Consider the following 16,535-nt stretch of genomic DNA (forward strand, 5'->3'; position numbering starts at 1 on the left):
AACTGAAAATACACACTCGTCCCAAGAGCCACTTCATACTGGCACATTACTGGTACTGTACTGCTTTAAGGAGAAAAAAAAAATTAAATACAGGTGGCTTCAGTCTTCTTTGTATGTTCTCTCATCTATGGAATTGCCTTTGGACAAAATAGTTAAGAGGAACAGAGGAGAGGATACCAGCTCAGGTAACCAAGGATTTGGTAAACTGGAACTTAGGGCCCTCAAAAGTGAGTAAAAATGTGCACCCCAGAGGCCAAGCTGAGTGACACCTGGGCAGCTGCTCCAGGGTACAAACACATTCTGCAGCTAACACCACAAGCTGTGTTTGAGGATGTGAAAGACCAGGTTCAGCTGGTTTTACAAAAATATCCTCAGTCTGCTGGTAACAGACAACTGGAGGAACTCAGTGCTGCCCGCTACAGACTCCTCAGATTAGCACTTCTTAAAAATTAATAAAATGGTTTATTTTATATATACATATGTTCCAAAAAATTTATACAGTTAAAATATCAAATTAGTGATCTGGTAACAATACTGTTCAAAATAATCTCTTTTGTATGAACATTAAAATACACGTTTTTTAAAAGCGTTTCCTTTTAGTGCTTCCAAAGCACAGCGTGTGCCAAGGCCACCTGAAGAATCTCCGTCCTCCTCACAGGATGAAAGAGAACTGAAGTCGGGGACCTGGGAAGCCTCAGGTGCACTTTCATAATGTCTGCAGACAAAACAGAAGAGAGTCTGAGGTAGATTGTTTAGTGACCATCAGGTGGTAACAGTCACAGGGCTGTCTTTAGCTTTCATTAACACAATAGCAGTTTCTTTACTCTCAATCTACACTGAATCTCAAGTTTAAAGGCATGGCTAGCAGTTCTTGGGAAAAAGACCCTTGTCTCTGTGGTGGCAACATGCAATTTTACCAGTGCAGGTGTTTCTGGGAGGGCTTTTTTGGGAACACACGGGCTCTCTCCACGATGCAGACAGTGTGTGCATTTGACAGTGCCCCATTTTAGTGCAACCTGCTGCCTATAGCACGTAAATGTCTAATGACAGCGTTCAAATGAGTAAATTCTCATCACCTGCAGGAGGGGCAGCAACGGTTATTTTCTTCCGCCTGTTGAGCAAAGAGCACCCTCCACAGGAAAAAGCCACACCTTTCATAGCAAATCCTTAAGGTTATAGCCCAGCTTCTGCCGAATCAGGCTCTTAAAGTTAAAGCTCCACTGCTTCTTCTCAGACTGTGACAGTAAAATCACTTGACTGCCGAGATGGTGAGGGCAGCAGCCTCGTCCTCTTGCACTCTTCTGTGGCACAGCAAACTCGTTCCTGGTCCGCATTGGTCTGGCCGGTTCATTATTATCTGCTGTTGACATGATTAACTCTGTTGGGTGGGCTGGTGAAATCTAGTTCCTCTAGTATTCTCTCTAAGTGTTGTATTAAGACCCGTTTTTTAAACCTGTAGAAGAGAGGGAGAGTAATATAAATTTCTTATTCCAAAAATACAGTTGAACACTCAAGAATGTTCAGCCATGACAAATCACATTCCCAGAGGCTCTCTGTTTCCAGTAGGGAAGAGCTTGCTTTATTTCTGGCATTAGAATGGCTAAAAATTTTAATTTACTACATCTGCCTCTCCCCAACCCACTCATATTTTGAGTTGGTCTTCAAGAACAACCTGTTATCTCTGTAATTCATATTTAAACTTTAAGGTCATTCACTACATAAAAATGTAACAGTAGTTTGACCACTAAAACAATTATAATTTAAATATGTCAAAAGAGAAAATCAGAATACTAGCACAGATAGTTTATTATTTACTACTATGATCTAAATCAATACTAAATTTATGAGTCTGAGTCATTTCTATCTATACAAACCTTGCTGCTTCCTTGATAGCAAATTCAATGAAATACTTCTGAATTTCCATAGGTCCTTGCACCTCCTCAAGAAGAGAAAATATTTTTTCATAATCTAAAAAAAGAGATAAAAATTCAACCAAGTATTAAAAATGAATGTTGCAGATAAAATTGCAGAAAAGCTCAAGAGGCAAGAAGGAAAAACAAAGCTCAGTTTCATGTATCTTTGTATGATAAAACACATAAGGCAAGAAAAGCACCTGCACTAGCTTTAAGAGCAGAACACAGGTGACAGAATAACTTAAAGTAACACTGATGATCTGGGAATTCAAATGTGACACCAAAGATTAAGGTTCTCTTTAAAAAGCAGCAGGTAGGAACATTTATTCTCAGCAAATGCAGGCTGGTAGAGAGAAGCCTCCCATTTCCCTGATCACAGTTACACACAGAGGGCCACCAAACCCTGATCTGGCCCTGAAGCCATTGTTTCTGCAAGCACAAGATGCCATTACATCTCTAGAAAGACAAATTATCAACTCTTAGTGTGAGCACAACACTGTCCCATTGGTACAAGGTAAATATGTCCACTGCAAAAGAATAAACTGGACATAATAAATTGGCAACAAATTTAAAACCAGCATCGTTTCATTATTTCCCATAACTGACCCCTGTATGAATACATTTATGGTGCTGTGATCAAGAGTCTGCTCAGAGTGATGCAGCAAGCAGAGGGAGCACAAATGGTGAGACCTCTGAACAAATTACATATTCAAGTCACTACAATTTAGCTTCTTTCTCTGATGACAGCTTGAATTCTGCAGCAAGACAGGTGACTCACACTGAACAGTTTCACTCTGCATCACCATTTACCAGGCATGAATTTGGTATAAAATTGGATGAGCCCACTTTGCAAACTGTCACTTTTAGTCTTGGACTCTTAAGAGTTTGCAACTTTTAGTGTTTCATCACTAATTAGTCTCACAATTAAAAAAAAAAAATCACTCTGCTATAAACTGTTACTATCCCTTTTCAAGCATATTCCAAGCTGCACAGCCTTAGAGAGATGTGTCTTTGCCCTGCAAAAGGGAGCTTTGATGGACACAGAGCAACAAGTACACTTTGTGTACACAGGAGCAGCCTAAGGCAGAGTATTCAGTCTCATTAGATCATTTTTAACAAAACCAAAACCTCTGAAAGGTGCTGTTTTTACAGGGCACCTCTTACACCAGTTAACTTGTCTTCAAGGGCAAACCAAGGTGCCTTGGCACTCAACCTTCCAAGCACAAGTCTAAACTTCAACTCACCTGCCCAGCATCTCCTCCTTTTTCGCCCCTCCATTGCTCATTTATGAGCAACCAGAAATTACTCAAAATCTGAGTTGTGTGTATATTGAAAATAGCTCCTTCATTCCAGGAAAGTCTTCTCTCTCACACCACATATAATATATATTACTAAAACAAAGAAATCCAAGTAACTTACTTCTTCCAGGTTTGCGAACCTCTTTCATCACTTTAATTTTGATGTCAGCATTGCTTCCCTCCAACATGGTAGGTGTTATTTTAAAGGAATTTGGCACAGATTCAGAAGTAGACTCCATGGCCCGCTTTTGGTCATCTCCACTCACACTGTAATTCACAGGCCCTCGAACAAGTGCGTTGGTACCAGGTTTGTGATCCAACCCATCTTCACTTAAGCAATTGAACTCAACAGGCAAGGAGTCTAAATCATTGGGTAACATCTCATCCTCTCCCACAGCAGCTGGAACCACTGGAGCCATTTGCACAGGCAAGCCATCAATTTGCTTTTCCACTGACTGACAGTTTTCTGCTTTCTTCTCTCCATTGCCATCTTGGACAACATTGTTACTGGTATCTACAAATGAAAAATACAAATCTTACTGGTGCATAAGTGCAGCATCAAAAGAAGCAAAGAGAAGTAGTTCTGTATCCTTTTTGTTTGAAGTGCTGTGTAGCAATCTGACAGCACTGGACAACATCCCAATATTTTATTCAGCTGTGGATGTGACCAAAGGAATAACTACTGGACTAACTGCTGCATGCCCTATCATTACTGTTAAGTCACCATGTTCTGTATTCTTAGTGCAATGTCATGACTCCTAAGTAAAATCACATGTTCCTTCTCTTTCCCTAACCCAGCTAACAGAGTTGTCTTCTGACTCCATTTGCTGCAATAGGTGGGTATGAAAATTCCTATTTGTGGGAAAGGAAACAACTGTATTTTAACTTTCCTTCTTCACCACAGAATACACAAAGAAAAACTAAAAGCTGATCTGAGATACTTTCTATCACCAAACAGTTTAATTTCAGATTTCATTAGCTGTAGCAGAAACCTGTTCACCTAAGCCAACAGAAGAAACCCACTCCCACATAACAGCGACGCACGGATGCGCTGGCAGAACCTTTTCCTTTCCTCCCCAGATCCCCCCACCACCCGAGCTGCTGCACCAGAGCCCAGCATACCTTTACTAGCTGCGACTCCCTTGAGGCTCAGGTAGGAGGGGGAGCCAGGAGCAGGGGGGGGCCCCTTGCCCCCCACGTGGTTGGTGACGACGGGCGGTGCCTGCGGGCGCCGCAGCAGCGGGGACAGGCTGCGCCGCCGCTTCAGCGACGCCGGCGTGTTCGGCTCCCCGGGACGCTTGATCTTGTTCTGGGGCCCGGCCACAAACTCATCGGCCTCATCTATCATCATACCCTGGAAAGGAGTAATAATATCAGTAGCAGCACAAAGCAGCAACTGTTTCACCAATCCACCAAGTTGAGTCCCTCTGCATTCAGACTCGAGTGGCTTTCAGAGCACTTGACAGCTCTCAGAACAGAGACACCCAATGTAACCAGAGAGAGCCCAGTGCCACTCCGTAAAGCAGCACAATTCCATACACGTTCCTCTTGGACCACATGGGAGATATCCCTCCTTCCACAGGCTGCAAAGGTTAGCAATATATTGTTGCTGTGGGGTAGAAATTCTATGCACAAATGTTGTCATCGTATTGCAGGGGTTCCATACTGCTGTCTCCTTATCACGTAAGTTCCACACCTTCTTGGTGTTTCTCATGGACAGCTCCTCAAAGCACTGACTCTTTCTTCTTCACAAAGCAGCCAACTGACTCAGTTCCCCTCTCAACCAACCAACCCACTCTTTTATAGTACTCTTCTTCTCACTGGTTACAGCTGTGGCCTGTTAAAGTCAGGCCTGTTCCTAATCTTTGATAATTGGCCCAGCTGCAACTCCTTGGGGATAAGATTATTTTCTACACTATCTTTATTTTCTTATATTCTATCCCCCTACACACAAATTATTTCAAGTTGCATTAAATACAAAGGAACAGCAGGCAGCAAGGCCCTTCCTACCTTCTTGTCCTGTTTAAATGGATTGCCAAATGTATGGAGTCTTTTTGGTTGATCTGGGTCAATTTCCCGAAGAGGTGAAGGCATCATTTTCAGGTATTCCTGGTAATTTCCCATCTGAGCAACAGGAACACTATGAAGGCAGTCTGCAACAGAAAAGAGTTCTTAATTTAGTCTTAAAATTAAGGCAATACAAACTTCATGCCTCAAATGTTAGCATTTAAGAACCTGAACTGATTATTTCTTTTGACTACAGAGGATGAGCTAAGACTACAATTGTGGAAATAAGCCCAATAAGAAGAAGAATAAAAAATAAGCAAGCTTAATTTCTATGCCAACAACCGCATCTTTAGATCACCAGCACCTCAGAAAAAACAGAGCAAGCTCTTCTCTGCCCTAAGCCCCCATCACTTTACAACACATTTCTACTGAACCCTGGTGAATATGAAAGCTCTCCCATGGAATTTATTTTTAAATTTCAAAGCCAGCATGACATCTTGCATGACAGAAGGCAAAGATATCCTTCCTTCCCCTTCAGAGTCAAAAAAAGGACATTGTCTGACTCAGCAAGAGATGCAATGGCAACCTCTGGCCCCACATCAAGATCCACTACCTTAAAGAAATAACAAAAATAGCTGTATTCTCTTCAAACTGTTAATGAAGAACTGTGATTCCTTACCTTCATCCTGCCCCAAGATAAGCCTGTGTGTTTTCAGAAGATTAGTTCTCATTCTCGTTAGCTGGTCTAGAAGACTGCGACGAGGAATATCATAGGCATTTCTGAATGCCTGTGGCTTCAAATCCTAGTTTTGTAACAAAATCAGTAACTTTCAGTTAATCCATCAGTTCTCATGCATGGAGAAATTCCACTAAGAACTATAATAACATTAACTTTTAAAAGATGTTAAGCAACTTTAGACCTTCATAACTGGATACAAGCAGCTCAGTGGCTGTCTTTTCAACATGACCTTATTCAGCATTAGTGCTTTCAGCTCCATTAAGAGTAAGCACATTAATTTGTGGATGAACAACAATAGCTGTCTTTTGCAGAGACTGGCACTTAAAACACAGCAATTTTCATTTACTACCATGGGGTTTTCAAACAGTGTCCCAGAATCAAGTGCAAAAAAATTGCATTTACTTTTCTACCTCTTTATGTCTACGCTGTACTCATCACAGTTCAGCAAAAGTACTTCCTTCTACACTAAATCCATACAAGTTACACATATAAAACAGATGAGATTAACTACTTAGTCATGCAAGATCACAGTGCTGTTTACCTTGTTTAAAAGTCCTATGTGGAATCCAGCAAATTCTTTAACATTCATTTCTGACAGTCTCAGTGGAGATTCCCCAGTGATCCCTTGCAGCAGTTGTTTAAAATCCCTACTGTGTACCAAGGAGAGGCCACTGGAGTGATTTTTCACTTTTATTCCAATTTCTTGTGGAACTTTCTTACCCACTGAACCTATTATCCGTTCCGATTCTATTTTTGTCTAAAATGGAATCACACCGTGAGTTAAAGAATCAGCAGGCATTGCACATTTCCAGTACAAAACACACAGTACATTAGCAGAATAAAACTACAAATTTAGTTCCCTGCTACCTACCCAGGGATACATTGGATTACATAGATTATATCTCAAGCATAAAGAAATCCTAATGTGCTAGCATATGGAAAAATATTTAGCCAGTGTATCTAAATTTATATGCCAGTAGGAGGTCTGTGAATATTCCCTGATTTTGCTGCAAGTCTGTGACTCTCTTGTGTCCTGAAGAACCATCTTTAAATGGAAAGAAAAAACAAAATGGAAGGTAGGATCCTGAGGTTATAATAAAATTGCATTTAAAACAAAAGTATTATTCAGATACAGTAATAAAATTTCAGTTTATTTTTGAACCTATGAACTAAGGTTTGCCCTGTATGCTTGTAACAACATAAGGGAGAAATGTTGCAACAGAAATCTGGTTTATGAGTACATTTCTAAAAATGTATCACTTCTCCAATTAGCACAGATTTCTTATTACAGTTACAGAGAATTTTACTGTATTAACTTCTAACTGTATTCAGAGTTAAGGTTTTTTTTACCCACTAGCAATACCTCCAAAGAAAAAGAACACCCAACCAACCAAAACCCCAGAACCCACTGCGATTGCAAGCCACTTCCCCCAGATCTCCTCCTCTGCACAGTTTGCTTCATTATCTGTGGGAAATTGAATTTAAGGACAGCAGGAGCACAGCAGAATTCTGGAATTGCCTGTGCCTATAGAGGAGCTGGTAATGCATTCCACACATTCAAACTGTTCCATGTGCTGAGAACGCCTGTGAGAGCCACAGCAGCCATCTCCAGTCATTCCAACTCCACAGTGCAGATAAATCATAGCAATTTGCATATCACTGGATTACCAAAATACCACAGGAAGTTTTATGTCTAGTAGAGGCTCAGTCATTCAGAGGCTCTGGGATGTGTTTTGTGCATTCTTTAAGGCGGAGGATTTTTGCTTTGTAATTTTAAAGGCTGCTTGCCCACTGCTTTCTAGATACTGAACTGCTGTTTTAGGAGCTCCTCATGCTAAGGAGGAAAGACTTCCAGGCCCTTACACCTGGGATGGCAGTCTTGGCAAAGAGAAAAAGATACACAGGATTATTTCCCACCAGGTCACACTTAACACATAGAAAGACTTTGACCTGAAGGAAACAGGAAGCTCAGATATAAAGCTTGAACTGTGATTTTTACTCCCCATGGACAAGAATGTACTTTTTTTTTTTTGGAAAATACACATTGCCAAAGGACACATGGAAATAAATATGAGACTGAAAGCAAGCCTCTGACTTCATCTGTGAAGAACAATGGCAAGAGCAGGCATAAATCCAATTAATGATTATCTTTGGAGTTTAAAATCTAGCAAATATTTAAAGTATAGCTGAAGAAGTTTCATTTGCATTCCTCTCCACCACTTACAGAAGGCACAATCACTGGCTACAGAACCATACTGGATTCATCCATATTTGCAGTGGAAATGCTCACCAATCTTCAATGATAATAAATGCTGCACACCCATATGAACTCCCACAGGGATTAACTGCTTTATAATGAGATTACCACAAACTAAATCATCAACGCACTTCTAATTGCAAAGGTTTCATCAATACTACCTGTTGGCTGAGTTTTTTAAGGTAAGAGATAACACTGTAACTAAGTCCACAATCTAAATTATCTGATATCAGATTTGGAGCTCCCATCATCCTTAGGGCTTTCTTTAATGGCTATAAGGAAAACAAAATACACAATAGTAAGAGAATAAGTATTTAAAAAAGAAATTTATAAGCTCAATTATAGGAAGCTAAGGCACATAGATTAGTGCTCTAGCTTTTCCACTTTTGGCCACTAAAATTCAAGTCTATTTAAATAACATGTGACATGAGTTTGGTGTCTAACTAGCTCACAACGGACATTATGCCACATCACCAAGACACCACAGAGCGTGGTGCCACTGGCAATTTCCACTCCAAGGCTCAGGTCCAGAATAGCCGGGATGATGCAAGTCCATATTGAGGTGCATTGTCCAAGCTACACGTAAAAGGTGACACAGTGCCTCCCTCCACCCTTTATTTGGCCCAGTCAATATCAGCTTCCCAAGCTGTAGCACTTCACCCACATTAACAAACAACCTAAGCTGCATTTTCCTTATCCATTACAAAAATGCCAAATTTGGCTTCTCTGAATGTTCTGAAGTACTTCTGATTAAAATTCATTTAATATTTAATGATCAGAAAACACATTTATTAAACACTTAATATATTAACATAGCTACTCCTCCTCCTCAGTATTTCTACAGATTTTTTTAATTCTTAAAAATATTTACTCTAATCTACATACCTCTGAAAGGCAGAATGTTAACTACCTAAAATGCCATCATAATTATGTAAAAAAACTTTACTGGGAAGAGGTATGATGCAAAGGACTCTGGCCACAGCAGCCACTATACCCCGGAGGATGAGATGAGAAGAGGAACATACCAGTAAGTAGTAAGGAGGCATTGTTTTTAAGTAGTTGTCAAAAGCCTGTCGCCACTTCAGATTTGGCTTAAGTTTGTGAACCTTAAACAAGTCATCTGCAAAAGGAAAACAACAAAACAAGGTGTCACACAGTCCCAGACCTTTAGCTTTGTCCAACATCGTACGTGCCAGGTTTCCCCCCGTTTTCTCCCCTCACCCATCTCCCAATGGGGCTTCCCCCCAAAAACTGCTCTTAACCTGAGGTGTGAAGGATTGGGAATCCCCACTCCTAGCTGCAGTAGGTAATCCAGAGCAAGTCCCCATTACAAGCAAACTTACAAGGTACACCAGACTTAAACACTGCACACAACTACCAGCAGCATGGAAGGTGCAACAGATCCACCTGTTAAAGAGTTTCACCTCCCTTGCCTCTCTCTTGCACATCAGGAAGTCCCTGGATCTGATTAAATCAAACAACATTAATTTGGTTCCAGCTCCATTTTCAAACCAGCTTTCTTCTGTTCAGCCTGTATGATGAATTCTGGTCTCCAGTAAAAATATTCTTTGGCATCAAAGGGAAAGAATAAAACAAGTCAAATCAGGGAATCCTTCTGGACAGCTTTGCTGGACTTGCTGCCAACAGCAGCAGCTACACCTGGCAGACAAGGGGTTACCTCCAGCCACAACACCTGCCTCGTGCCAGGGCAGCAAAGTCTCCCAAAGGTATAGACAAAAGAGAGAAATTAGCTACAAAAACTGCTGTCCTTTAAGAGAGGGGCAAGCAGACATTTCTTGCTTTGGGTAGTGTTTTAGAAGTGGCTCCCTCCAGGTGTGCACCTGGCTTTCAGGAATGGCTGAGGTGAAGCGTGGGCCTACTTGCTGTGCACACTGTGAACTCTACAGCAAACACAGCATCCTGCAATTTACCATTTGCAATTATGAATTATCCACTGAAATGAAGGTTCTTAGTAGGATTGTAGCATGCTGGCAAAGTGAGGCTAATGGAAGGATCTGCAGGTCTGGAAAAAGGGATGTTCAAAAATTAACTGGGGAGAGCTGCAGGAGACAGATGCACAGAAGAGGGTGTGCAAAAGACAGATGTAGCAAAGAAATAGTTTTCTCCACACTGAGTTTTCAGGAAGATGTATTTGGAGAAGAAAATTGGACTTGCACAGTACTGTGCACAAATTGAACAGATGTTATGATACTACTTCCCAAGTTCTCATAGACAAACCACTCTCAATTACAGGTATTTTCCAATCCAAATCAATTCTGGATTACATAGAAAAACCATACTACAGATGCTACTTCTTCTCTTCCCTGGCCTGAAGAAATTGGGCTGGAGTTGGAGAGGGCAAATCAAAATTCCATTTAAAATCTCAATATACTTCAAGCTTAGCCCTATTATCCAAAAGAACCTGGGGTGATATCATCACATATGGCAAAAAAAAATAACATCCATTCTTATTTCACAGATCTATTTCCTTTTTGCAGCAAAATGCAAGTTAAACTACATCCCTCTCAAAATTCAACATAAAACCATAAACTTAAAAAGCAAGATGTTCAGTATTATAGTACATCCTAATATTTGACAGTCTTGGGTTGGTTGAGTACAGCTTGAACCTTAAACCCCATATCAGCACTTGATTAGTGCCTCACTTGCTGCACTGTGAGGCTGTACCACTACGGGCACAGTGACATGGCACAGGCACCCCTCAGCTCAGCCACCTGGGCTCCCAATCCACAGCACTTTTACTCCCAGACATCAAATGCAAACCACCTCCCTGATCTCTGCTATCCCGGGAAAAAATTCTCCAACCTATGCAGAGCTTCACCTTTTTAAAATCAGCCTCCCCACAGCACAAACTCACTGCAGGAACTGCCACCTTCTCAAAGGGGAGGTGAGCAGAGCCACAAGTTTCAGAGACAACTTCACCATCAGCCTCTTACCTGCCTCTACCTTGAGAGTTTGAGACACACACTGTCAGCAGATTGCAACACAGCCACTTGAAAGGCACTTTTCCCCCTGTGCCCTGAGCTGCACATGATGATTTATACAAATAAGCAAACTAAAAATAATCCAGTTAACTATGTCTTCCACAGATTAAACCCCAAATTTTTGCAGATAAAAATCCAAAAGTATTGAAAAAAACCCTTACACAATTTAGTTTTACTTCTACCTAATTATTTTCAGATACTAATTTCTGCAAAGTCTACTTGATGCAGAATTCTCTTTATTTCTGAACTCAGAGGGAGTTAAAAGCACTGTATAATTGGGAACATGGTATTAAAAACCATTAGGAACAGGCTGCAAGCACCAACTCAAGGGATCAGGTAAAATCACACAGACTAGTTAACTGAAAATTGCATTGCAAAGTCTTTACTTCAGATTAATGTACAAAACAAACAAATTGTGACAGGACACAATACACACTTTTAACACTCAGTACTACAGAAGGGGGCTGGATGCACCTTTAAAGATCAGTGAACAGTTAAAAAGAAGAGTGTGAGAGAGAAGAGAGTCAGCAGGTAATTTAAGTAGTTCAGCTGGAGTCTAAATTACAACAGTCATGCACCATGTAACCAAAAGTAAAACTTAAAACTTGTTTTTATTTTTTAAATCACCACTCACATTAAATTCCACCTGAGCAAGTACACCACCATTCCCCGTTGACTCCTGTAATTCTCCTAATTAGGCACTAATGCTCTATTCTAGGTAGTAGATTCATGATTTTACATTCACAGAAAAAAGTATCCTTCCCTGCAAACCATCTAAGCAAAAATAAAGCACTGCAATGGAAAACAGCATCCATCACTACCTAAGAAAGGTGTTGTGTCACTGTTTCCCCATTGATACAAAATGTATCAGAACTATTTGGCTGCTCCTCCCAGAGCCACAGCATGCTGTGTTCACCCTGGTGAGAACACAGCCCTTAGTTTCCAAAATATAAAATCGTAACTTGCAGGTTCTCTCACAGAGCCGGTCAAAGCATCAAAGGAAACTGCATGCTGCAGTCCTTCACAGGCAGACATCTTCTAAATGCTCATCCTGCTGCATATTTAGACCCAGAGGAAAAGGGTATTTAACCACTTTCTCAAGACATTTCCTGCATGGCTGTTTCACTGCTGCTTCTGCTGACACTCCCAATGCACAGTCACTCCTACTGCCCAGCAGTGCTTGCCCTCCCACCCATGCAGCTAAAAGGAACCAAGGAAACATCTTAGGCAAGGCAGAAGCATTTAGAAATATATCTCATCTTTACTCAGCTCTCCCTAAAACCCCTCCTTCAACTTCTGCTTCATGAACTTGGCTGTACAATGTTTTTAAACAGAACAGCACCTGAAGAACAACAGCTTTGCACAATCCTTCAAGAGGAAATTTCTATCATCTGTGGGCCAAGCACTGAGCACTGAAGCACATCAGCATCTATCTGCCTGTGAAAAGCTCTGCCTTCAGCAGCCTCCCACTGAACCGAAAGAACTGCAGCCCACCTCAGTTCTGGGAGCAAACCACCACCAAGCTATCAGGACTCTCTCTAGCTGTCTGAAAGCAAACTGGAGCTCTCATCCCACATGTCCATCATGGCTGGGAATGGACCAGAGACCAGGGCTTTTGTCAGCCAACCCAGCACAGTGCATGAGTCCATTAACAGACTGTGTGCCTCCACTGTTTTATCAACTCCTATTAACTGGCTCCTTTCCCTTACAGAGCTTCTGAATGCAGCCCTGGAGTTAAACACCAGCAGGAGTTACAGCATTCCCCAACCCACTCTTGCAGAAACCAAGACATAAAATCACCAAAGCTATAGAATGTGGTACAATTCACCTCCTTCAGCCATGGACCAGTACAACTTCTTCCAGTTTTCTCCAGTATCACCTGCAAGCTGCCTCATGCCTACCTACCTTACCTGTTTGTATGGCTGTCTTACATTATTTTTCAAAAAGAGAATTCAAACTTCACCTGCTCAGTAATACAGGAGGAAAACAAAAATGCAAGCAAAAAAAACTTTAAACATCTTACTATCTGTTTCTAAGGTTGAACATATTTGATAATACATACAAATATACAGTTGTAAAGTGGTTTTGTCTTTGACAGAGACACCAGAAGGAACAGAGTTAGATTATCCATGGTACTGTCCCAACCAGTCCTCCAACACAGTATTCTACCAGTAGGGCAGGAGCCACCAGAACCACACTGATCAATATGGGAGGTAGGGGCTGAATGGAGCAGACTTCTCCTGGTCTTGGGACTTCTCCACATCCTTTTAAATCTTGATGAGAGTAATGAAAAATTGGTTTTACACACTCCTATCAGTCCTCTGCTGAACCATCAGTATCCACTACTGGTGTGTATGAAGGTAGAACAGGGGGAGTGTTCCACCTACCTACAGAGCCAAATACAGATCAGTACTGCTAAAATCATCTACAAATAATTTACCAGACATGCTGCTTATCATCTCACTCATCTTCTGTGCCAAGTAGAAAAGGACCGAGATCTACTTTTGTGTTTAAGGTATATTCCACAGAACTTAATCCTACCATGCCTTAGAGACCAAGGACAAACAAAGCCCTGGAAGGAGATCTGAAGGTAACACTGTGTGTTTGTATGAACAATATGGATGCATGGGATTCATGACCTCAAGAAAACATCCACTTTACAACTCAGGCAATGTGGAAACTCTGCATTTTCCTTTGAAGAGCCTTCAGAAATATAAGAAATGGATTACCAGGTGAGTAAACTGCAGAATAGCACTACACACACTGAGAAGTGCCTTTCCTCAAAGAGAAGGAAGAGATTTACACCCCTGTAAAAAAGAGGCAGGGGGAAGACAAGAGCTGCCAGGGAAGACTCAGCAGAACTGCAAATGTCAACATCAAAATGAACAGGGAAGTTAACTTAGGATCAGTGATGGCTTTTCAGCTAGTGGGTCTGCTGCAGTATTTCAGTAACCACAAAGTCACTGAAACTCTCATCCTCCTTGCATACTTTGGGACAATTACCAGGCTACACAGATAACTATAAAAGACACATTATGAGCAAGCACAAGTTTCTTCTTTTTTGGTTATGACCAGGATTACAAAAAAGCATTCCTGAATTGTGTTCTGATCTTTTATTTTCTCCTAAAAATGAATAGAAAAATCCTGTGTAAGACAATAAGACTCAATTCTTGGTCATTGTTCTTCTGTATCACTAAAAACATCCACAAAATCTAGAACAAAAAAGCCGTAACAGCGTCTGCAACTGAAAAGGTTAGTGGCACTCTGGAAACTCCTCTCTGCCATTACCTTTATGCCAGTTACTCACACAGCACTTTTTCATATTATCTTTCCTTAGAAAATATAGAAAATAATTTCATTGTGGGAGTAAAAAAAAAAAAAAAAAAAAAAAAAAGAACAAAACCAAAACCTGGTCCTTTGGGCAGGAAAGAAATGCAGACTGTTTCACTGCTCAATTCCTTCTTACTGCTCTGAACTGCATTAGGGAATTCCCTCTTCCCAACACCCGTGACAAACACTGCATCTCATCTTCCAGTAAAAAATAAGCTGCTACAAGAGCAACTGCAAAACCTGGATACACCACACCCTAAATGAGGGAAAAGAATGGAGGTTGAAGCTTACTCCAGGTTAAGGAAGAGGCTACGTGTCTAGGAGGTGAACAGCATCAAACATGCACTGGAAGCAGGTAGCTCTCCTCCTCTGCTGGAGAGAAAAAAAGGGAGAGGGGGTATGAAAATCCTCTCCTCCCAAAGTAGGTTAAAAGAGTTTGCAACATTCTCTACTCTCTGATCTCCATTATTTTATAACGTCTCAAACTAAGGCAGAACACCAACCATTATTGTTTTGCTTTTACTCTGGAGCAGCTGCACTGGCAGTGCAATGCAGAGGTGTTACCTACCTAGCAATGGAAGTAAAACAGGGTAGTTGTAAGGCATCACAAAGAGGTTTACACAGGTTAAAGTAGTGCTTGCTTTTAAATACCCAAACGGGTGGCCGAGCTCGCTGTATTTTCCACTGCTACTCACAAATACCTGACAAGGAATAAGAGAGAGCACTGCATTAGAATGAAGAATGGGAAGAACAGTAAACATGGGGCATTTAAAAATTCACATCAATCTGAATCCAACTGCATTAAGACAGTAAATTATCAAGCACAGACGAATCTGAACACATCAGGGTGAGTATGGACCTACACTCCCCAGTCATGAACTGAGACATGCAACATTTAGTGAACACCCAGCAAGTGTGGAAATGCTCTTCACAGAGTGATCTTTACTGCTTTAGTCAAACTACAGTGAAGTGATGCCCTGAAGAGTTTTTGGAATTATTTAAAACAGGTTAGGGACATCTGTTGAAGGAATGTTAAATAAGCAAGCTATTTGAAATTAGTCTTCTGACTCAAAAATAGCACAACTCATGTTTACAACACTGATAAAAAGAAATGCAAAACGTTTTTAAGCATAGAAATTCAACAAAACAAACGACCACTCAAGAAATGTCTTGATTATGCCTAGTGCCAATGTTCTTAAAATTGACTTTATCTTTTTAAGTGCACATATATGAGGGTTTTAACCCTGAAAAGCAATACATGTAAACAATATTTCAACAGGATAAAAATGGTAGATCTTCTTGACTGAGGCAAGCAAAATAACCCACATCTAAGTCAAAAATAGTTTTCCTAGAAAAAAATAAACCTTGCAGCAAATAGCAAGTGGCTTTCCTCTGTTTTTTCAGGGCAAAAGAAACTGGGTTTGTTGCATGGTTTCTATGACAATGAGCCTATTTCTCTGATTTGTAAGGGTCTGATGTGTAGCTGGGAGAAGAAAAGCAGTTTTTGAAAAATAGCAGTAATTTTAGTAACTCAGGCAAATAACGTCCCTAACAGAATATAAAGGACATTTTTGAAATTAGGTTTTTTTAAGTAACTTGAATTTTTCTTTTGAATATGCATGTCATATTTTCAACTAAATTGTAGCATTTATTGGGGATATAAAAACAGACCTCCAAATTCACCTTTCCAGCTGAAGTATCATACTAAGCATACTCCTGGTGTACACATTAAGCTAATATTTAAAAGAACACCACCAAGAAGGGAGCCTGATTTTAGAGAGGACACAGAAACTTATTTTTAAAATTACAAAAGTATCACATGACAAAGGATTTCAGCAACTGAACTTCGACCTCTTCAAGGCTAATCTAGTCAACAGGATCAACAGCTTCCATTCAATTCCCATTAGCAGCCTCAAGCATCTAGTGAAAATGATTTGCAGCTGTTCATTAGGTAACATGATGGAAACTAGTTCTGGGTTTTCCCTGTAA

At 40.6% G+C, this 16,535-nt stretch overlaps 1 protein-coding gene across 2 annotated transcripts in view; it reads right to left on the bottom strand.

Annotated features, from left to right (window-relative positions):
• Positions 1-439: 439 nt before the first annotated feature.
• Positions 440-16,535, bottom strand: part of LOC132080012 (integrator complex subunit 6-like) — a 49,802-nt gene continuing 33,706 nt past the window's right edge. For both annotated transcript variants that reach the window (XM_059482969.1, XM_059482970.1), the window contains 10 exons: positions 15,115-15,247; positions 9,240-9,334; positions 8,376-8,486; positions 6,499-6,714; positions 5,898-6,021; positions 5,222-5,364; positions 4,334-4,565; positions 3,333-3,725; positions 1,875-1,968; positions 440-1,453 (listed from right to left, as the gene is read on the bottom strand). In XM_059482969.1, coding sequence (XP_059338952.1) covers positions 1,354-1,453; positions 1,875-1,968; positions 3,333-3,725; positions 4,334-4,565; positions 5,222-5,364; positions 5,898-6,021; positions 6,499-6,714; positions 8,376-8,486; positions 9,240-9,334; positions 15,115-15,247 — 1,641 coding nt within the window. In that variant the 3' untranslated portion in view covers positions 440-1,353. The remainder of the gene's footprint in view (positions 1,454-1,874; positions 1,969-3,332; positions 3,726-4,333; positions 4,566-5,221; positions 5,365-5,897; positions 6,022-6,498; positions 6,715-8,375; positions 8,487-9,239; positions 9,335-15,114; positions 15,248-16,535) is intronic.

Source organism: Ammospiza nelsoni, chromosome 15, assembly GCF_027579445.1.
Source record: "Ammospiza nelsoni isolate bAmmNel1 chromosome 15, bAmmNel1.pri, whole genome shotgun sequence".
Lineage (NCBI taxonomy): Eukaryota > Metazoa > Chordata > Aves > Passeriformes > Passerellidae > Ammospiza > Ammospiza nelsoni.